Genomic DNA, 23,207 nt, shown 5'->3' with positions numbered 1-23,207 from the left:
GTGTGCCACGGGCCTACGGGAGGTGAGCCACGGGGCACAGATGGCTCCTGGGCCACACTTTGGATACCCCTGGTAGTCGAGGCATGAGTGTGCCCAAGCTCCGCCTTCTTGGCGCTGCAGCCGGTCAGGAGTTGGGTTGCATTGGTGAGAATTTAGATCATTGCACGGCAGTGCTGCTCACCCTGAGGTGGATCTCTGCCACTCGCACGCCGGCTACTTCGCCTTGATTGACTGCTTGTGCACCCCTGCTCGCTAAATATAGCGACCATGTCAGTGAAAATGCGGTGTTATGAAGTGCAGACACAGTCACCATAAAAACCATTTTTAATGAAGCAAGACACCCACTTAACTCTTTATCTTGGAATACTTGCTCACCCATATGCCTGACATGTTATTAGTGCTTGCAACTCGGAGGATTCCGAACTAACTCTGCCAAATCCAAGCGACATAAATAGAACGGCTCGGTGATCAACGCTTCCGACAACTCCAAGCCTCCACACTAAGCGATCATATGGTGCCGTTTGGAATCAAGGTTTATCTAATAACGCTACAAAAACAAAAATCCAAATACTCACCAGAGATGTCCACTCCTCCTCCTCAGTCAGCCATTGTGGGCGTAACTTGGCTTGCTGGACAGTTTTGCTGTGATCAACCAATTAGAGGACAGAAAAGTGCTGATGTCACTGAAAGGCGACTCTGAAGTCTGATTGGCTTCAAAAATAAATAAATTATGTGACAGGGGCCAGCACTCCTGATTCTGCAGGCCCTGGGCAGATTACACTGACATGGCAACACATAGAAGCTGAAATGTGATTGGATGAAAAAAAGGTGACATACACATCCACTACTGGCGGCAGTGCAGCTAAGAAACACGCTGTAGACTGTTGGCAATAAATGGATATCATTTCATGAAAGAAATATTAGAATTGAAATTGTAGCTGTATGTCTGCGCTTCTGGTCGTGTTTAGGCCAGCAGAGAAGGCCTTGCTGGCCTTGACTGCACACCACTGCCGTTACTGGTAGCAACTTCAACTGAACTCAGAACCAGGGAATTGAAATTGACTTTTGACAAAACTTTCTCTTTTTTTTCTTCGAGATAATCATTTCTCAGCAGATGCTCACGTATGTGAGTACCATAGCGCTGTTATCTGAGTCCCCCCCCCTTTAGACTTATCTCCTAGCCCAAGCGTCCTTCAAAAACTTTCTCCACACGCGGGTTTCCATGTTTTTCCAGAATGAATGATTGACCAGAGATCTCTCTCCGCACTTTATGGAAGCTTGCCAAGCGTTTATGTGAACGCCGATTACATCATGAACGGTTCCCTTGTCACCTGTGCCTTGCAATAACCATAACATATACAGTACATAATAAATATACCATAACATATACACTGTACATACTGTAAATATAACACAAATGTGTTACTGATAGCAGATGCAGTGAAACCATTGTTAGCATTACTAATTTGTTCCAGAAGGTTCGACTCTAACCAAAACGGATGCTAACTGAATCAATTTTTCCCATAAGAAGTAGTAATGTAAATCCAATTATTCCAAAAATGCTAACATGAAAATCATGTTTATAGTTTGACAATTATAGTTTTACATGCAGAAAACAATTGGGAATGCATCTAAATGATGAACAAAAGCAATAAAAGAACAGTTGAGGTTATTTTTACTGTCATTGTCGACGTGTTTCTTGATGTGACTGTTCCCAAAGACACCATGTGGCAGCGAGACACCACAGGGACACCACCTTCCTGTTTTGCCATGAGTTATTTCTTCAGTTCAATCGTGTTTGTCACCTCAACAACCCAACAAGGAGCCACAGACAGTTTCAAGTGCCAGCATTTGGATAAAGGAGGTGAGAAACACGATTGAAATGAAGAAATAACTCATGGCAAAACAGGAAGGTGGTGTCCCTGTGGTGCCACATGGTGTGTTTGGGAACACTCACATCAAGAAACACAAACATTACTTCAAATGACTGATGTATCAGAAGCATCGATATTTTGATTTGAGAATACATTTCAGAGCATGAAAAGCTGGTATCGAAAGTATCGATATTTCAGTATCGATCTGCAAATTATAACCGTGCGCTAACCGGAAAATGTACGTCATTTAGGCGTAAACACGCTAACTGGGGAGGATGCTAATCAAAGCTCCACTGTTGATGAATAATACAGTACAGTATAATATAAATACAGTCAAACCTGTCTATAGCGGCCACTAAAGGGAAACCGCTATAGGCAGGTGGCCATTATAGACAGGTTGGCGGCCATTTTGTATTTGTGCGTGCACATATTAACATGTCTGTGATTAGAAGCTCGAGAGAGTTGGGAAGTGTGTTTATGTTGGTGTGGATGTAAAGTCCTGCAGTGTTCTCCGCTGTTAATAAAGCCATTAAAGTGCATCGGCGACGTGAGTCTCTCCTTCCCCACAACAAGCGGCATTACAGTATTGACCAGTGCACATCGTCTCACACCAGGAAATAAATGGTGTCACTGTCTGCAACAAGCTCAAAAGAAGACGGCTTTTTTATGTGGAACAACTGACAGTTTGTGTGGATCTTGTGAATGATTGTGACTGAGCTAGGACTCAGTAATTAAAGTCTACACACGACGGCTTCATTGATTGAAAAACAAAACTTTTTTGTGCATGAAGCTTCTACTTGAGTTGGTAGTTTGGCCGCTATATGCAGTCAGATATTGACCAAGGGAGACAAAATGGGTGGCCGCTGGCCGCGTCGGACAGGTGACTGCTATACACAGGGTCTATAACATGTACATTTGCTGGGGGGGATTTTTCAGCGGCTGCTATAGGCAGGTGGCCGTTCTATAAAGGTGGCCGCTAAGACAGGTTTGACTACCATATAAAATGGAAGTACAATAAACTGAGTGATTCATTTTTCGTGTGACTTCCTGACATGACAAGTCTAATAGTTGCACTTATTTAAAAAATAAAAAATAAAGAAAAATCTTCCAGATGTTGATGTGCTCATTCTTTATTGATTAAAAACACGCAACAAGAGAAACATGCTCGGAACTCGGAAATGAACCAAAACAGAGCAAAAGGAAAGAGTGGAAAACTATCATCATCACTGTCATCATCATTGTTATCATTATCATCATCATTATCATTGTTATTATTATTATTACTACATTATAGCCATGATGACCATGTCAACTTATTGCCTGCACAAAAAGAGTTGGAAAAGACATGGGTGAAAAAACAGGATAGGAACTCCGTTGGTTACAAGCAACCCATGCACGCGCGCACACACACACACACACACACACACACACACACACACACACACAGCAGCAGCAGCAGCATGGCACCAAATACTTCGGATAAGAAGTTGTTTTAGAAAGGAAGGAAGGACAGGAAGAGAGTTGGCCGTGATCACATTGAATTAAGGCGAGTGTCAAATTCAACAAGATAAAAGAAACATTTTCTGTCAAATAAAAGCGGGCGGTGACGTCACAGAGCGCAACAGTGGCTGGCAAACATCCTTTGCTCCTCCGCAAACAACCTCATACCTCAAAAGGCAGAAACATGGAGCTGAAAACGCTTAAAGCAAAAGTGCCCTTTTTTTCCCCCACAATCCTGATGTGAGACATGAACACTCACATCTTCCTGTTTTCTGTGCGTTCTAAAGATATACAAACAGGGAAAAAAAAGGCAGCTAATTCACACACGTAATGGGACACTCCGAAAAAGCCCACTATTAAAACAACCTCCAATGCTCCAAGCAGTGAGCGTGTAGTAGCAGGTACATTCATGATAACATGGAATACTTCCTTCCTGGGTGCATTGATTTCACATAGCAACATAGAAAGGAACGCTACACCTAGCATCAAAAACAAAAACACAGCAGCAGTGGCGTCAGCTCCAATATGTAGCGTTACCTTTGGCTAGTGGCCTGAGGCGTTGTGAGCGAGTGCGTGGTGAAGCTAGTCGCTAGCCGGTTAGTAGCTAGCCGCTGTGGTGTGGCGAGGTGTCACAGGTACGCGAGTACACGAGCTACGCCACAATAATAATAACAATGTCGCTGTAGCTTGGTTAATATGCAGGTCACATCCTGGAAATGGAGGCTTGTTGGCGCTTTTTAGAGTTTTTTTCAGAAGGCTTTGTAGCCGGAGTAGGTGCGTCCCATTATGTGCAATCTTAGCTGCCTCTTTGTATCTGTTTTCATATCTTTAAAATGCACAATCCTTATGTGTCTCACATAAGGATTGGGGATGATGGGCAACATTTTTTTAAAAAAGTGCACTTTTCCTTTAAAGCTAACTATGCTTAGCGGACCACAGCACCCCCTGGAGTAACGACTGCAAGCTGCACTCATGTCATCCGCCCCCCGCCCCCCCACACCCTCCCAAGACATCCAGAAAAAAGGCCAAGCGTGAAACACCCAACAGACAAAAAAAGCAGATGAGATTATTTACATACCACCACTTCAATCAAGTACTTGTTTTTTTCAAGAACAAATAACAAAAATGCACTCAAGTCTCCCCCGTGGAAGCAACACGAGCTAACATCAAAGTATCGGCTCGTCTGCTGCGTGAACGCAAAGTACTGACGCATCACATTTGTGTCATTTTGTTGTTTTAAAAATGGGGAAAAAGAATCCTTTTGTGACTTCGGTGTCCGGTGGGTGAGAGTAGAAAGTGAAAGTGAAAGTGAAAGGGCACGGATGTGCACGGAGTAGCGTAGCTGTCGTAAGGCATTGTTAGACTTCCAAGGGTGTTGCTTGGGATTGTGCAAATGCATGATTGATGTTGGAGAAAGAAAAAGGTGGTTGTACTGTACATCCTCCCGATACGCTGTAAACGTGCGTGCCGACGTTTCGCCAACACTTCAGCGCCTCATTCAACAAGGCGGCCTTTCTTCTTCACGCTTTTCTTTGGCAGTAGTGGTTTTCCTTTACAGCCATAGAAAACACTTGCAATAATCTATACAGGTATATCCTGTCGATTGATTTTTCTTGGTTTTTTCCTTAAATGTTCACATCTTTTAGGCAAGTGACGGTCCAAGGTCGTCAACACCACTTAAACGCCACTTATCGTCAGCTGAGCAAAGCCCAGCAGCTTGACGTCGTCTGGTATTTCCGATCCCTCCATTCCGGAAGCCTGCAACAACCGGGAAACAAATTCACTTGAAATCATTTAGCATTATTTTTAGGATATTGTGTATTTCTTTTCAAATTAAAATCAAACAAAATGACGTATGAATGAATAAATCCAGTTAATATAAAATATCAGGGGAAAAAAACAATATAATTCATCATAATTTCATTTCTTTTTCTAAGGTTTTTTTCAATGTATTTTCAAATTGAAATAAACCAAAAATGATGTACAGATGAAGATATCAAATTAAAATTTAAATATAATTTATCATTGTTGATAAATTGAGTTTTGCATTTATAACGGTGCATAAGCCAAGGGTGTCCAAAGTGCGGTCCGGAGGCCGTTTGAAGCCCGCAACAGTTTTTTGCAGCACAGTTAAAAAAATTTAAAAAATAACAAGAAAACTAAAAAACAACAAAAACTGCAAAACTAGAAAAATCCATAATTACGAGAAGAACATTGACCAGCAAGCTGAAATAGTTTGGAAAAAAGCAGCAGAAACCAAACAAACTACTGTCATTTTACATGACAGCAAACAAGTCCCAGTTTTTACTCCAAATTTTATGAGGAATGTTATTTTAGTTGGATAGAGTTGAAATACTAAAGAAAAAAATGTGTTTGTTTTCTTTAAAGTGGTAATAAAACAAAACCAAATCAAATTAGCTTGGAGAAAAAGTTGGAATATTGTGGGAATAAAGTCATAATGTTATGGAAAGAAAATGATTCCAAAGTGAAGAAATACATTTTGGTTTTAGATTTTTAAATATTAAAAAACAATTCAATACATTTCAAATAAACACACAAACGTCCAATGAATGAATGAATGTACGGAGACGCACCTGTGACGCGCTGATTGACCGGATGGCCAATCAACGCGTCACAGGTTTGCTGCGGGAACTCACCAGTTTGAAAGTGACATTTTTATTGACTTGAGGGTCGTCCACTATTTTCTGTAAATTCGCAGCAACTGAAGCGCGAGCAGCGGCGATAAAAAGACAAATGAGAGATTGAATTAAAACGTGTGAGAAGTGCACTCAAGAAGCGCGTGCACACGTTTCCCACTGACCGATGACTAAATCCCTCCCGTCCACCAGGCCCGCTGACACCAGCTCCTGGGAGACGCCGTCTGCCGTGTCTACACGCACACGCACACACACACACACACACAGCAAAGTCAGTATTTTAGTCATGATTGACCAAGCGTGGTGGTGACGTATTATCTCATCTGATCTGCTTCAAGGCTACTTGGAGTTGCTACTCTTCCTATGGAAGTACTTGTTATTCTCATTGTTTCGGGTGCAGCCACGTGCACATCTACAGTAGTCAACGCTCCTGCACGCCATTCCCTGTGTTTACCTCTGCCGGGCATGAACTCAAAGCGGATGTCGTTGAGTTCTTTCTTTGAATTTCTGCAGGAGGACAAAAAGACAAATAAAAATACAAAAAGAGAAACGAGAAAAGGAGCAAGCAGCAGCAACGCACCGTAACCGTAACACCAAACTGATGGGAGACGTCTGGTTGCTCACCGAGACGGGAACCTGTGGGGAAAAAACACACACTTGAAGTGAACTAGACAATAGAAAAATGTCTTTAGCATGTTTGTCATGTGGCTTGCAAATTTTGGTGAGTTTTCATGCATGTTCAGGCCTCCAAAATGTAAGGAACGTCACGGGAAGATAAGAATAATAAGAATAATACCAGTGATGATAATAATAACAACAATAACAATAATAATAACAGTGATAATAATAATAATAATAATAATAGCACTGATTGGAATTGTGGCACAGTTAAGAGCAGGGGTGTCCAAAGTGTGGCCCGGGTGCCATTTGCTGGCCGCAGCTGTTTTTTTATTGACCCACAGAATATTCTAAAAAAACTAATTTAGCAAGAAAACTAAAAAAACAAACAAAACAAACAATTTTACAAGAATTTGATCAACATTAGGTTGCTGAAAAAGTTCTGTTATGAGAATAAAGTGCAAATATTAATTATCGAATATATTATTATATAATTCATATTATTATAATTCATAATGACAAGAAGGAAATTGAAATAGTTGGAAAAAATGTAAAAACCATGACAGCTGAAAAGGGGAAAAAAACAGGTGTCATTTTACGAGAATAAAGTCAAAATATGAAGAGAAAAAAGTCCCAATTTTACGAGAATCAAATCGTAAAATATCAAGAAAAATAATGCCATTTTAGGAGCAGAGAGTTGAAATATTAAAGAATAAACACATTTTTTAAAAGTTGGAATATTAGGAGAAACAAACTAAACAAAATAAAGTTGTCATTTTTGGAAACGTGTTTGGGGAAAGGTTATAACATGATGGGGATAAAGTCTAAATATTATGGCAATAAAATCATAGCATTGCAAAAGAAATGTACTAATTATTTCATGAGGAAGTTGAAATATATGACTTAAAAAAAAACAGCAAAAATGAGGGAAAAAGAGCAAAGATGATGATGATGATGATAATAATAATGATGATAATAATAATAACGATGAAAATGTTGATTGGTTGTCTACATGTGCCCTGCCATTGGCTGGCCACCAGTCCAGGGTGGACCCCGCCTGTCGCCCCAAGTCAGCTGGGATAGGCTCCGGCATGCCCCGCAACCCTACTGACGATAAGCGGCAGGAAAAATGGATGGAAATCACGCTATGAATGCGACACCTGTGTGGGCACAGCAGTGGCGGTGGCAGGTGCGCTTGTCGTTTGCGATGCGGCGTGTCCCGTGCGCGGAGGGCCAACGGGCGCAGGCTGCAGTGGAAGCGTGCCTCCTCCAGCCTGAGGTGCCTGAGGTAGATCTGCTGGGCCTGCAGCTGCAGGAGCGGGAAGAGGAGGCGGGACATTTAAAGGCTCCGGCGTTGGGAAAAGCTGAAGGAGAAACGGCAATAAAAAAAAAAGAAAAGGTGAGTGGACATCATCCCGGAATGACTGCTGAAAAGTCGTCAGAACCAACCTCTGAATTCTGTGAGGCCTCCTTCACTCTCGGCGACTGTTAAAAAAACAAAAACAAAAATGAGTGAATGAGCACATTCGATTCTGCCGTCAGCACCCACAGGAAGTCAAGGACACACAGGAAGTGAGAGGACACACAGGAAGTGAGAGAAGAGTCAAACGCCTGACTTCTCGTTGACGAGTAAGCAAATACATTCATTTGTGACGGCCCGCCACAATTCAATTCGGACTGCCACGGATATATTTGCACTATTTTTTGGGGGGGCGCTACACCGTACGATGGGGCCGTCTGTGTAGCTCTTAACGGCGTACAGCAGATGGCATCATAACGCTGCTTCCTCACACACCTGAGACGCATCAGCGCGCAGGACAAACACATCGGTTGATCAATGATATCAGGCGCATAAATCAATGACATCACGTTGTGTTGCCAAATAAGATGAGATCACGTCACACACGTCCACCAACGCCACACGTATAAATGTGAGGGAAAATAAAGTGTACCTTTGAAGGGTGCATTCAAGAGTTCACACGGTTACGTGATCAAAGTGAGCAACAGGCAAGCAAAGAGGGGAAAAACAGATTGGGTCAGGCACCTTGCAGTCTGACATGAGGGCAAACTGAGCACGACAGCAGCTCAACATGTTAGTAGCAACAGGAAGCACACACACTCAATGACTCGCTCACGTGGGTCAACTCGTAGGTTCCAACACAGCAGGGGTGTCCAAAGGGCGGCCCGGGGGCCATTGGTGGCTAGTGGTGGGGGTTTTTTTTATTGGCCCGCAGCACATTCTCAAATTATCATTTAACAAGAACATTTTAAACAGCAAAAATAGAAATACCTGCAGTAAGTTTACAAAAGTAGTCAAAATATTAAGAGAAAAAAGTTGTGAAAATAATGTAATATAATAAATATTTCCTCAGCAAAGTTGAAATATGAAAGAAAAATGTTATTTGTCATGTTATGAAAAAAGAGACAAAACAACAAATAAAGTTGTAGTTTTTGGAAAATTACGTTGCGTAAAAAAGTCTGAATATGACGGCAACAAAGTTCCGCTTGAAATATTCAAGAAAAAGAACTTTTTTTAGAGGTCATTATAAAAGAAGAGTTTCATTGTATAAATGACCTTTAAAATGCTAATAATGTGGGAATCAAGTCTGAATATTATAAGAAAAATGACAAGGCTTGTTTAAAAAGAAATCATACAAAAACAGCAAAAATGTGAAAAAAGCACAAAGACGACAGATATGAATTTTTTCGACAGTATACGAAATATGAAAGCAGCCAAGTTGCATCCTTTTCATTTTTCAGTCTGTGGCCCTCGGTGGGAAGGTTTGGACACCCCTGCGGCACAGCAGGTCCAGTTTGCCGACATGTGACCCATGATGAAAAGCGGCAGCGCAACTGAAACGGAAGAATGTGATCAGTGGGAGGTGCAACTGATTGGATGTGATTTCCATGTGAGTCGGAGTACGAGACGAGAGAGACGGACCAAACAAATACAGATGGCTTCCAGGAAGGCTAACTCTCAGCGAACCTCGCTTGCTCTCAGAGGGTGCCTCCCCTGCAGCGCCACCTGCCTGTCCTGCGCATCGTCACCACTCGCTGTCGTCACGTCATGTGGCGCCGAAGGAATGGTGCATCGATTCTTAAGTGGAAAACTCTTTTGGGCCAAGTCAGTTACAAAAGGGACTTTTCCGCCATTTCTTATCCCTTTACTGCCACCAGCCACTAGGGGGCATAGTTGCATGTCTTCCTTGGCATTCGTTCATTGGAAGTGAATGCTGAGAAATAAGCATTGTTAGAAAATTCAAGCATGAGCAGTAATTCTCTTACTTTTTCACTTCATCACGCAGTACATTCGCTTCTTTGCGGCGCTAGCTGTTTAATAAATACACACGCTGTGTATGTAGCTTGTCGTTCCAACTCCGTACAGTAGATGGCATCATAACTCTGCTTCCTAACACCTCAGAAGCACCTGGTCTGCCAGAAAAGAAGACGTCGGAAGAAGGCGGAGGGACCAGTGTTGCCAAGTGTATTTAGAAAGTATTCAGACCCCACATTGATACACTTTCTTAAAAAAAAACCCCCAACTCACGACAAGTCTTGCGACTTTTCTGGTCTTTTTGAGACCAACATGAACGTACACGTCGCTCTTCTCAATGAGCAGCAGGTCTAAAAGCACCCACAGGCGGCTCAGTCTCTCTTATTTTAAAAATATATTAAAAGATCAACCGAAGAAAGTTGTAAACATACTTATTTACTCATTTTTTGTCCATACTACTCCTACTGCTCTACTTCACGACTTTGATGCTATATTTAGCAAGTAAACAGACTTGCGACTTCTTCTGATCTTATTGGACACTTTTGGAGACGAACATGAACGCATGTGTCGCTCTTCTCCACGAGCGGTGCGTGCTTTGTGGGTAGCGCCTCATCGAAAAGCACTCACATGCGGCTCGGTCTTGTTTGTGGCATTAAAAAAACACCAAAAGAAGCATTCATTTGTACGTCTAAACACACTATTTGTTTTGCTTTTCATGTTTTTTGCTCACTTTTTGTCTCCTGCAGCATCCATATCAATTATATGCAAGTTAGACATCAAGCCCCTGCCACAGATTGATTGCAGTCCTGTGGGAAACACTGCAACAATTTCACTGCAGCGAGACAATTTCTCAGCATTCACACTCAATTTCTGCCCTCTTGAGTATGTTTGTAAAGTTTGTGGAGTACGTGACGCCTGCTTGTCTAGCTAGCGAGAGTCCTTCCTTGTTAGGGGAACGCCATCTGTATTGTGGTGGCAGGTGAACAACCCTGGACGCAGGCAGCTCGAGTGGGTAGGAGAAGCGCACTTGTCGCCGGGGGGCGCCAACAGGCTTCACCTGCTGCTCCTTCGCCGTCAAACAGAACACACACACACACAGGTGAGATACAATGGACGATGCTGCACAGACATGACAGCTGCTCCTTGGGTGACAAACATGACGTGAGGCCGCGCTCAGGCTGAGCTCACCCTGAGGGCGGCCACGGCTGCTTTGCCTTCCTCGCTTTCTTCATCCAGCTCGTCGTCGCTCCACTCCCACTCGCCGTCCTCCGTCTTGTGCAGACGCCCGCTGGAGCCCGGGACGCGACGCACCTGGAGAGCGCGCCAAAGCCATGAGGAGGAAGTCACGACTGGAAGAGGAAGGAAAGCTGCCTCGTCCTACCCTTTTTGACCTCTCTGATATTGTAGGAGCTCTCTGGAGAAGCTTCTCGTGGAGGTACTCATGGTTCTGGACAGACAGGAAACAAGAATGCTGCGTTCAAGGCAGAAGGAAAGTAGTAAATGTTGCACTCAGAATACTGTATATGTAGTCTTATCAAAAGGCATTCCAAGCAATTTTCTAAATCTTCCCAGCTTCCTTGAATGCAGCATTAATATAGAGTTACTGTACATAGAGTCCACTTGTTCACCATCTGCTACATGTGCTTTTTCCAGGAGTACTTTCACCACGTGGAGGTTGCGTTGCTTTACAGTACTGCACGCTAAAAACGTTACAAAGACAGAGCACCTAAGAAACGGACATGAATAAAGGATGTGGGATTTACAATATGAACTAGAAAAGGTTAAATATCAAGAGCATGTGGACGTTCCCCCTTGTTCACTTCCCAGACGGCCTCTTTCGCATGCTTTCAAATCAAGCCAAAGCAGCAACAAACGCAAAACAAACCATAAAAAAAGCACTAATTTTCTGCAGAACTTTGTGGTGGAAAGCTTGCTTCTCTGACCCTCTCCGTCCCGTCACACAGGCTCCAGGCGCCCTGTCCACTACCCCCACCCAGCTTTGTGTCAAAGCCTGGTCTTCCTGGGGCTGCTGTGATGTAGTGCCCATGATTACCGTAATGACCCGCATATCGCTTCAGAAACACCTGGAATCATTTCCAAGGTGATTTAAAAATAGCATCACAAATCCCATTGCTGGCAAAAAAAAAATAATCTGGAAACGAATTAAAAAGCGTATTTGGCCGTAGTTTGCCCGCGTGTGGTGTAGAGCGGTGGTTCTCAACCGGTGGGTCGGGACCCAAAAGTGGGTATTTTCCTGGGGAAAAAAAAGAAAAAGGATCTAACGGCCCAATGTCTGTGAATGCACCTCACGTTCTTGTCTGCGCTACTGGCTTGCTACGTTCTGGGCCACTTTGTCGAGCTTGGCTGGGAGAGGAAGGACATCGAGATGGAGACTTTATGTGCCGGCCATCCAACACACAGCTGCAGATATCTGCTGGAGAAGAGCGTGCTGTAAAAAGACAGCATCTCTGCTTAAAACGGTCCCTTAAAATATCAGATACACTATGAGAAGTCTGAGTAGAAAAACTCCCATAATTTGGGTCACCACTTGTCACTGAGGGGTGATGGAGGGTCCCGCAGGTCAACCAGTTGAGAACCACTGGTGTTGAGGTTCTTTGGCTGCATGTGTTACAATGATGATGCCAGGCTATGAAACCATGACAACGCCTTCCCCCTGCTGTACGCTTTAAGCATTACGGGTCTTGTTGGCTTGTGTGATGCGCTGAGTCAGCACTCCGGTTGTTCTGGTCCGATTGCTCATCCCCGCTTTTGGATGAAAGGGCTCAGCAGTGCCAAAAAACGTGAGCGATGCTGCATGAACTTGCGGAGGACACAGACACGTTTATCTGACAGGAAGTGAGAGGTGTCGAACTTCCCGCCGTGGTTTTGTTTTGGGCCCGAGTAATGAAAGCGTGTGAGCGGCGTCTCCATTTGCAGACCATGACTCATCAACTAACCCCCGCAGGGGCAGCGGTGAACTGCTGACTCATGGTGCACCTGAGTCGGTCGCAGAGCCTACCTTTGCTTTCTGGAAGAATTTATGCTTCAACAACTCCGAGGATGTTGGCCTGACAAGCAGAAAGGGAAATAATTAGCAGGGAGGCTCATAAAAGACGTTTTACTGGAGCAATATCATAAAATATAATATCATGTGGGGCGGCAATAAAGGCAAGGAGATTATAGATCAGGGGTGTCCAAACTTTTTAATATTTTGACTTTATTCTTCTAAAATCACAGCTGTTTCTTCCATTGTTGCTGTTTTTTTTTTAATTTTCCAACTACTTCAACTGACTTAATGAATTCATTATGACTTTATCCTCATCATATTTTGACATTATTCTTGTATCATTTTCCATATTCCAACATTATGCTACTAAAATGTTATTTTTCCTCATAATATTACGTTATTTTCCTATTACAACTTTTTGTTGTTAGCTTCGAACTTTTTTCTCTTTTTACTATTTTGACTTTCGTCTTGTAAATTTACTGCAGATTTTCCAATGTTTCGGTTGTTGTTGTTTTCTTGTTAAATTTGATTTTTAGAATGTTCTGCAGGCCAAAAAATAAAACAGCCGTGGGTCGCAAATGGCCCCCGGGCCACACTTTGGACACCACTGCCATAAACAGAAGGAATACTGAGCCTAACAGCACTTTAGATCAAAATCGTTTCATGAATTTTGCCAGTTGATTAAAGTGTAATTACACAACCTCCCCGCTAGGTGGAGTAACTACATCCTTTTTATGCAGCTTTTCCACCGCACAGTACCAGTTGGGCTCAGTTATACTCCTTCAAAGGCTACATACTGTAGGAAACTGAGAAAAACATGTGGCATTGAAGGCATCATGGGTAAGCAGATGCTAAAACACAACAATGGAGGAGGGTGAAGGTCTCCTGTATTTACTACTCAGCACCCAAGAGGAACCTGAGGGCACTCAGACGCATAATGCCACTTATTCTGGCTGAGCAGATACTAGAACTAGTACCTGGTAGTACCTGCTTTTGCCACTTAAGCCCATTAAAAGCAAGTAGAAGATGTCAAGCCGAGCCGGTATCATTGGTTGCCCCAAGTTCAAATCACCTCTTCTCCGGATCCTTCTGTAGACACATGGAGATCATCTTCCTGAAGGACTTGCCGTACTTCTTCACCAGCTCCTTGTCGGTGACGCCGGTCTCCAGGCCGGGGGGGTCATTCTGCAGCGTCAGCATCAACACCTGAACGCACCACGGAGCTTCTCATTTCCATAACCCCGGACTGACAGACAAAGGCGTGCGGTTCCTACCTTCATTGGGGGGTATTTGTGGTAAGGCGCCGCCCCCGTGGCGAGCTCGATGGCCGTGATCCCGAAACTCCAAATGTCGGCTTTGAAATCGTATCCTTTGACCTGGAGGAGCAGCGTTAGATCGAGTCATGTTTATGTTTCTATAAAACACGGCTTTGACCCAGTAAACTCTGTTGCCGTGGTTACGACACTTGGAGCTCACCTGCTCCATGACCTCTGGCGCCATCCAGCACGGCGTTCCCACAAACGTCTTGCGCACTTTGTTTCTGGTGATGTCGCCCCCTGTGGCGAGGAAGGCACTAACGCCAAAGTCTGGTAAAACACACACGCACATGTTGATAGGCGATCATGATATGATCAGGTGACCAATCTGTTTTTTCCAAACACCTGCAATTTGCACAGATCCGTCCTCCCCGAGAAGAATATTTCCAGCTTTGAGATCTCTGTGGAAGGAGAAGAACAATGACAAACATTAGTACATGATTGCGTTCCGGGGCCACCAGTGAATGGGAAAAATAGCTCGCTCCCCCCCATCCAAATCCTCCTGCTAGCTTGACGTTGATGTTCTCTTCCAATTTCATATCGACATTTGCAATAAAATTGAATGTTGTAATTATTAGACTATGTTCAGCTCCAGAAACCTCCCCTTCTCTCTTCAACTGCCATTGTTCACTCGTGACACGGTCCAGGTGTAATCCCTGAATATACCGCATACACTAATTCAACACGTTTAACGTATCAAATGTATAGCTGCTCACCACTAATCAATGACCATGGAAGATGGTTCATTAGTGCATACCCGCGACCCGAGTAAGAAGAAGCAGCATAGAAGATGGATGGATGGATATTTATTGTGGTTGGGAGTGAGGTCCTGCCCCAGGTGGTGGAGCTGAAGTATCACGGGGTCTTGTTCAAGAGTGAGGGAAGGTTGAGCGTGAGGTGGACAGGCGGACGGGCGCAGCGTCTGCAGTAACGTGGTCGCTGTACCGGACCGTCGTGGTGAAGAGAGAGCTGAGCCGGAAAGCAAAGCTCTCGAATCCCCCCCCCCCCATCTGACCGAAAGGACCGAAAGATCGAGATCACAGATACAAGCGGGTGAAATGAGTTCCCTCCGTATGGTGGCTGGACTCCCCCTAAGAGATAGGGGGAGGAGCTCGCTCATCCGGGAGGGGCTCAGCATAGAGCCGCTGCTCCTTCACATGGAGAGGAGCCAGTTGAGGTGGCTCGGGCATCCGGTCTGGATGCCTACCTGGTGTCTCTCTGGTGAGGTGTTCCAGGCATGCCCACCCAGGACACGCTGGAGGGATTATGTCTCACAGCTGGCCTGGGAACACCTTGGCGTCCTCCCGGTTGACCGGGAAGTGTGGACTTCCCTGCTGAGACTGCTGCCCCCGCGACCTGGACCTGGATAAGCGTAATAAACTAGAATGGAGTAGAATAAAGATATCATATAGAAACGTTCTTTGCAGGGACCCAGTGCGTGTATGTACGTAGGTTTTGTCACTTGCAGCTGTCAGTCACGAAAAGGCATAAAAGACTTGAAAGCAGCCTCATTTAATGGTGTCAAGTCAAAGCCAAGTAAGCTTCAGGAAGTGTCCTGATAAAGCGGAAATTCTGGATGTTCTTTGCGTTTGTCCTGGCAGGCAGACACTGGTGGCACAGTTAATTTGCTCACCCTGTCCAGCCTCGTCTGCCAACGATAAGAGGATTCAGCCGCCGCCGTCTGCACGCACACAATCAGAACGGGCCGGCCGCCGTCTCACCAGACAGACAGTTGTCATGGCGACAGACTTTTGAAACCAAAAGTGTGAGGCACGAGGCAAAAGGAAACCAAAAAAAGTGAGGGCGGCACAAGTGTCAAGTGATGTTGCCTCGTGCGGGCTTCTTGGGAAGTGATGTCAGCGTGCATCTTATTTTACCAGGGAATTTGGCCTGAGAAAACAGTGACGAATGCATGCGGGGACGCGTTTGGTGCAGTTCATCCTGCCACCAGATGGGGGCACTGCAGTAAAACACTGAAGGTCTTACATTGAAGATGCTGCTAGCAACAAATTCTTGCACATTTGCAATTCAGCATTTGTGGCCTTGCAAAGTCACAGACTTTTGATCTAAATAGTTTTTTGTTTATCCTCAGAGAAGACATATCATTCGCCATAAGTCGGTAATAACTTATAAATGTGTGGTAAATATGTGATAATACAAGTAAAATGTCCACACGTTTTCTGTGTCTATGCTTCACTGACAATGTTGAGATTTCACACTTTCTTTGGCGGTACTTGAACGCACCATTGTTATGTGCTGTGACTGGCTTCAAATGCTGTTGAGCATGTTGACTGGATTGGATCCGCATGTTTAATTAAGTCAATTGACTCTCAGTGGCCCCCTAATATGTCCATTTTTTCGAACACCTTAGTGTTAGATCGAGGGTGGTGCCGTAGCGGCATATGTGGGTTGCAGCTCGTTTTTATTGGCCCGTGGCATATTGTACAAATATAACAACATAAACATGCAAAAAAGGACATAATGAAATGTAACGACAGCAGGAAAAGGTTTTCCTAGCAAGCATTAGCGGCAGAGCTTGAAAGTCAGGTGGTATTAGCCGGCCTGCGCCTGCTAACTTGTCGTGTGAGTGAACTACAGGTGGCAAAAACACTGCTGCTGTGTCACACGAGGACAAGAAAATGTCACAAGAGCAGCAGCAGCAGGTGACCAAGTGTCTATGCTGCCACCGCGCCCGCTCACAGGTCGTCCTTCGCAACATCGTGCTTTGTCAAGATTGCGCTGGGACGACCAGGAGCAGGTCATTTGAGATGTTGCTTTTTAGAGGCGCCGAGGAGGAGGAGGGGCGGGGGTGCAGTGAGGACCACCTGAGGCTTACAGGCAGTTCTGGGAATACCCAAAAATACTTTTCCTGGTTTAGACAACGAGTGAGTCGCTTCCTTTGAATGGAATAGTCACTGATTGGCGTGTTGCGTTTTGTATTTGTTGACATCATCCATCAATGACGGGATGGAAAGTGCCGTGATAGCTTGCAAATTCAATTCATTACTCCACATCCTCGATGTAATTCACTGCTTCCAAGTCAGGCTTCAGGCATTACCAGCATTCTCTTCCCACTAACGTCATCGGCCAACCAAGCGGATACATAGGAAATCAATAGAAAAGTTGCAATTTTATTCTGTTTACTTTTTGGAGGAACCTGATTTTAATTTCGGGTTCTTTTTAATCACTATTTAAGACATTTCAAGGCCTCAATTTATATTCATCATACTTATTTATACTTTGCACAATGTTTGTCTGTTTTTTTTACTCCCCTGTTTATTTTCTTTATTCATTCATCTTTAATCTCCTTATTAGCTCTGCTTCTTCCTACTCCTTTTCGGATGTGATGTTCTTCAATGTAACTTAACTTCATGTCCCAAACAATTAGCCGCTCATATGTTTGTGTAAATACATTTTCATTTTAATATTATCATTGTTTAAACATTTTATGATATATATATATACATATAATTTATTTATTTATTATTTTAATATTGTGAAAAATTATTTTGATATTTTTTAAAACTTATTTACATATATTCATTTTATAGTAAGTAAAAAATAATACAAAACATGTCACCAAAATGACAATATATTTGTTGTCAATTTTGACAGAAAAGTCAAAACCAATTTACAATTTTTAATTCGTATTACGTATTAATGAATAGAATCATTCATTATTATTTATTATAATAAAATGATTATTAGATTAAGGTGAGAACCACTGTCATCCGGGAGGATGAACCGCTGCTCCTCCGCATTGGAGCAGCCAGATGCGGTGGTCAGGATGCCTCCTGGACGCCCCCCCGGGGAGGTGTCCAAGGCACATTCGAGGGAAGGCCCAGGACACGTTGGAGAGACTATGCCTCTCAACTGGCCTGGGAACGCCTCGGGATCCGCCGGGAGGAGCTGGACGAGGTGGGTGGGGAGAGGGAAGTCTGAGCTTCCCTGCTTAGGCTGCTACCCCCGCGACCCGACCTCGGATAAGCGGAGAAGAAGGATGGATGGATGGATGGATAGATGAATATAATAGTTGTATACTGAAACTTGCACTTCTTTCAATGTAAGCGTGTTGGTAAAACAATAACCCCTGAGGGTAACCAACCAGAAGTGCAATGTTAGCTCGCTGATGGAGAAGCCACAGCTTCCATTGATCATTTCATTTTCTGGTGGACACATTAGAGGGCGTGCTGCTTTGCCACGATGAATGCTGACATTGTGGCTTCACTGACTGTTGAATGAGGCTATGACAATGATCTCATATTCCAAACCACGCCTCCACGTGACATCACGACAGTCACACAGCACGCCGTGCTGCCTTCAAGCACACGTGATGGATGGGACTGGTGGATGAGCCAGGCTGTTTGCTGCAGATGTCTGACTGCAGAAGACTGTAACGCTCATTATCATTCACAGGAGGAGAAGAGGCGGGAGGAGGTGATGGAGCACTAAAAATAAAATAAAAAACAGCATATGTGAGTGAAGCAAGCCATCCTGCAGTACAACTCCTGCTGTAGTCCTCCAGAGGTAGACATTAGATTTACACACAGCATGCTCCGACAGCTCGGTGGTTACACGGCCACGAGCTCGCCGTCGTTACGCAAACTTCGCCATAAACCAGCACAAATAGAGAAGTTGGAGGACGGCTCGGGTGAAATATTAGCCAGGCGATTGCCGGGCGGGGACCAGGCGTGGCATTATACTGTCAGCCAGATTTATCCTTCTCATCTGGCAGCCCTTTGCACCTTGCACCTCCCGTGACATCACATCCCAGGGAGCGACTCACGTGGGACGAGGGGTTTATGGGACTTTATGGGGTCGCGGTCGGCCTTTTCTCCCGACTGTGCAGTCGCTCATTCTTGGCTGTCCTTAACATTCATCAGAGGCCGAGGAGGAACGCATGGACGGAGACGACCACAATGTACGCCTCCTGATATGTACGGTACCTAATGAATGGGCCGGTGCTTCCATGTCAGACCTTCCATCCATCCATCATTTTCTTGTTAAGGTCGCGGGGGTATGTCCCAGCTATCCCAGCTGACTTTGGGCGCAGGGCAGGGCACATGTAGGCAAACACCCTTTCACACTCACATTCTTGCCTACAGTATTTAGAGTCAACATGCATGTTTTGGAATGTGGGAGGAAACCGGAAGAAACCACGCACGTACGGGGAGAACATGCAAACGCCACACAGAGATGCCTAAGCGATGCGAAGCCAGGTCTTCCTGATGTCCTGACTGCGTGGCCAACATGCTAACCACTAGGCCACCGTGTGGCCCATGTCAGACCTTGTCAGACATTAAAATAAGGGAAATGCTACGGAAAAATAAGGGAAAATGAGGGGATCTTCCACAAGAGTTTCCACCAGCACTCCCCACCCAACGCAAGAAAGAATTCCGGGGTGGGGGTGCTTGTGTAAAGACCCGACGGTCTACTGAAGGCCTGCCTTTACCGGCTACAGGATGTGTCATGCCGTTGTTTGCTGGAAGCTGTGTTGCTCCAGCAGAACTGAATTTTGTTTTCTGGAAAGTTAAAATACAGTAAATACTGTATGGGGGGAAAGAAAGGCAAAAAACGGGAGGGTGGTCAGGTACTGACCTTGTGCCTCAACTCGTAACGAGAGGCCATCAGCTGTAACGTTATTGCGGCCATTAGCATCGCTGCACTGCAAAGCAAGCAACAGCAAGTTGAGAAGTCCTATAATTGCTGCCTACATGAGGGAGCAGAACTCGGGGGTGTCAAAGTGCCACCTTCCGAGTGGCTGCGAACGGCGAGGTGGAGCAGCTCTCAGGCTCGTGGCAAATATCCGCTTGAGCCTCCGGCCCAGCAGGCCACAAGACTCTAATTGCTTTGCAGCTTTTGAGAAGGGGTGAGATGAGACATTCTGACGACATCTCACCCCCTTGACTCCCCCCGCCCGTCACCCCTGGCCTGAGGTGCCGACTCATGTGATGCGGCTTAAAGGGGGCGGGAGAGCGCTGCAGAGTGTTTGAATGAATGAATCAGCAACCTGAGCATTTAGCATGGTGCACCAGGATTCTGAAGATCCGCACTGCAGTGAGCTCCCTCCGCCCCCAAAACTCAATTGTAATCTAATTTGATCCCCCTCTAACTACAGGATCCATAAGCACGTCCCTTCCTAATTGGGCCTGAAAGGAGCTGAAGACCTCATCATCTGCTAGCGTCATCTACTCCTCTTCATCATTCTTCCAACACGCTTGTCAATCAACGGCTTTGATCAGTTTCTCCTCGTGTCCGTCTGCGGGAGCCGGCGAGCACATGACCGAGCCAAAAGCTCTGCATTATTTACACGTGCACAGACAGACAGTAGCCTGTTGTGGAGACTAAGAGGAAGAGGAGACGTATGGAGGTTGAGAAAGATCAGGTTGAGAGGATGTAGCGAGGCCGGTGAGCGGCGAGCGCGGCAGCAGCTTGAGAGCGGGGACTTAACCTGGTCTTGAACTGGCTTAGAGGAGAAGCTTTCAGGATCACATTTCCCGTGGCACGCAAATCTGCCATTGACACATTCCTCTCATGCATCTTCAGATGCTGCTCCGTCCTGACGTCTTCACACCGGTTTTACGTGCAAGAGTTCTCTTAAAAACAATCAGAGCTTGTGCAGTAATCCCTCATTTATTGGTTCCAGACCCAACCGTGATAAGTGAATTTCCGTGAAGTAGGATTCCTTCTTTATAAATGGAATATTGTTGTAGTTATGGCATAGAAAACTTGTTTACAATCTTCTAAATACATTTTTAGCATTATTAGAGCCATATAGACATGAAATAACACCACTATGGTCAACTATTACCCAATACGTATAGTAGACACTGCAATCAGAGAAAATAAGCCATTTCAGACAGTTTACCTTGGAGGGGAGCAGAATCGCTGGCGGACAGGAAGTGATGTCGGGGGTTCAGAGTTTTAGCTTGTTGTCGGCTGTGGCTTATTGTTATTATTGTGCCTGTTATGAGATAGTTAAATCTGCGATAAAAGCCCGTTGTTCCGGTGATGTCTGGTGCTTGTCTCACTAAACAATTACTGACACCTAGTGACCATTGTAGAATACTACATTCACAAATTCGTAATGGCTTACAGTACACTGTATTTCTATTTTAGTTCATTCAGGCGTTTTTAAGCTTGAATAATAACAGGCTGTAGTCAACCACAAAACAGCAGTGATTTGTTAATTAATTTGTGAAAAAAAACGCAATAGATTGAGGGAGCGATGTCAAACGTGTGATGTTGCGAGGGACGACTGTACTACAAGACTTTTTTTTAATGTCCATGACCTTATTATGTGATGCCCAAAAAGAGTATTTTTTTCTCGTTCATCACAATTCTACAGTGACAAGCCGTAAAGTGTTCAGTCAGGGCCTTCATCACCGTGACATCTCTGACCTTTCAGGGGGAAAGTGGTGCTGAGTAAAGGTCACGTCCTTGATATGGTCATGAGTCTGACCCATGGTGAATATGAATGACTTCCACAGACTGCATGCAGCATTCAGCCTCAGACTAACATCATTTCATGCTTACAATCTTCACAGGATGCCAACCATGAGACTAAAAAAAACAAGCCTTTTATTTAAGCTTCATTTCTAGTCTTTCATCATTTTTAAGCCTGCAATATTTTTTTAGCACTAAAAGTCAAGATAGAAGTAACAAAACAGGAAGTCCTTTCACCACAGTCATCTCAAATTTGACATGCTCTCCATTTAGTACTGTGGCAGGGGCCAACGGAAGGGGTCAACACTCCGAAACAGTCAAAGATCCGCCAGTGTTCTTCCATGTCTCTTTTTCAATCCTTTCTCTTCACTGCCCACTGGCAATGCTCCAAGTTTCATTTATTAAGATTTCATTTTTCACTTTTTACATTTTTTTTATTTATTAATTTGTTTTTTTTTTGCAATGTTACTGTGTTAGTTTAGTTAGTTTTAGTTTAAATTTAATTTGATTGTACCTAGTTTTATTGTAGTTTATCTTGGCTGTTTGAGATCCAGCTTCTTACTACAAAAATGACAGTTTTTCCTCATATTACGAGGGTATTCTAGCAAAATTGCAACTTTTTTCTCGTGAGAATACTAGTTTTTCCTTTGAATATTTTGACTTAATTCTCATAAAATTAAAGCTGTTTTTTCCATTTCTTTTTTTTCTAACTATTTCGACTTTATTCCCATATTTGGACTTTTTCTACAACCAAATTATTAAATAATAATAAAAATAATATTTCTACATTATGCTACCAAAATGATGTTATTTTTCCTCATAACATCACTTTTTCCTTGTAGATTACAACTTTTTCCTCTAACTATTTTGACTTTATTCTTATAAAATTACTGTTGATTTTTCCTTTTTTTTGTTTTGTTTAGGTCTTCCTGTTCAATTCCATTTTTAGAATGTGCTGCAGACCAAGACAAACACTTTGGACACCCCTATTATAATATATCAATCTAAAAAGAATAATGTTGTGACTTTGCTGTTGTTACCTGTGTATCTGTCCGTTCTTGTGCAGGTACTCCAGCCCCTCCAGCACATCTTTTAAGACGGTGGCAATGCTGGCCTGGTCCAGGACGCCGGTCTTGTGCTCACCTCGCGAGATGATATGCTTGATCACGTCCAGTACCGAGCCTGACAAAGAAAGATGGTACAATTGATATGCTACAATCTGTTTCCTGGCATGACAAGGCGTTGCAAAACACCTCCTGCTTCTTATCAATGGAAGCCAGCTGTATCTACCAGCTTGATCCAAATCTAAATCAGTGTGCAAAAACACAATTCCCGACATATTCGTAAGATCATTTTGTGAAAAACAAACTATTTGGCGGAGCTCCAGTGATCTGTTAATGAAGAGCGTTGTAAAACAGACAGAGGACGTCAGGGGAAGAGGCGACCCGACATTTCTTGCTATTTCACGGGCACATTGTATGCATCAAAAGGGTGAAAAAGAGAAAAGACAAGCTT

The 23,207-nt window shown here is 44.0% G+C and overlaps 1 protein-coding gene across 3 annotated transcripts in view; it reads right to left on the bottom strand.

Annotated features, from left to right (window-relative positions):
- Positions 1-4,758: 4,758 nt before the first annotated feature.
- Positions 4,759-23,207, bottom strand: part of oxsr1b (oxidative stress responsive kinase 1b) — a 38,662-nt gene continuing 20,213 nt past the window's right edge. For 2 of the 3 annotated variants that reach the window (XM_054765323.1, XM_054765325.1), the window contains exons 4-19: positions 22,733-22,874; positions 14,592-14,647; positions 14,407-14,516; positions 14,205-14,306; positions 14,003-14,136; positions 12,943-12,991; positions 11,305-11,370; positions 11,112-11,234; positions 10,912-10,989; positions 8,099-8,134; positions 7,810-8,013; positions 6,612-6,667; positions 6,486-6,538; positions 6,196-6,264; positions 6,032-6,096; positions 4,759-5,132 (exon numbers count right to left, since the gene is read on the bottom strand). In XM_054765323.1, the coding sequence (XP_054621298.1) occupies positions 5,052-5,132; positions 6,032-6,096; positions 6,196-6,264; positions 6,486-6,538; positions 6,612-6,667; positions 7,810-8,013; positions 8,099-8,134; positions 10,912-10,989; positions 11,112-11,234; positions 11,305-11,370; positions 12,943-12,991; positions 14,003-14,136; positions 14,205-14,306; positions 14,407-14,516; positions 14,592-14,647; positions 22,733-22,874 (1,424 nt within the window). In that variant the 3' untranslated portion in view covers positions 4,759-5,051. The remainder of the gene's footprint in view (positions 5,133-6,031; positions 6,097-6,195; positions 6,265-6,485; positions 6,539-6,611; positions 6,668-7,809; positions 8,014-8,098; positions 8,135-10,911; positions 10,990-11,111; positions 11,235-11,304; positions 11,371-12,942; positions 12,992-14,002; positions 14,137-14,204; positions 14,307-14,406; positions 14,517-14,591; positions 14,648-22,732; positions 22,875-23,207) is intronic. The other variant, XM_054765324.1, reaches the window with a different exon arrangement.

Source organism: Dunckerocampus dactyliophorus, chromosome 21 (assembly GCF_027744805.1).
Source record: "Dunckerocampus dactyliophorus isolate RoL2022-P2 chromosome 21, RoL_Ddac_1.1, whole genome shotgun sequence".
Taxonomy (NCBI): domain Eukaryota; kingdom Metazoa; phylum Chordata; class Actinopteri; order Syngnathiformes; family Syngnathidae; genus Dunckerocampus; species Dunckerocampus dactyliophorus.
This window is presented reverse-complemented; position numbering and strand designations above follow the sequence as displayed.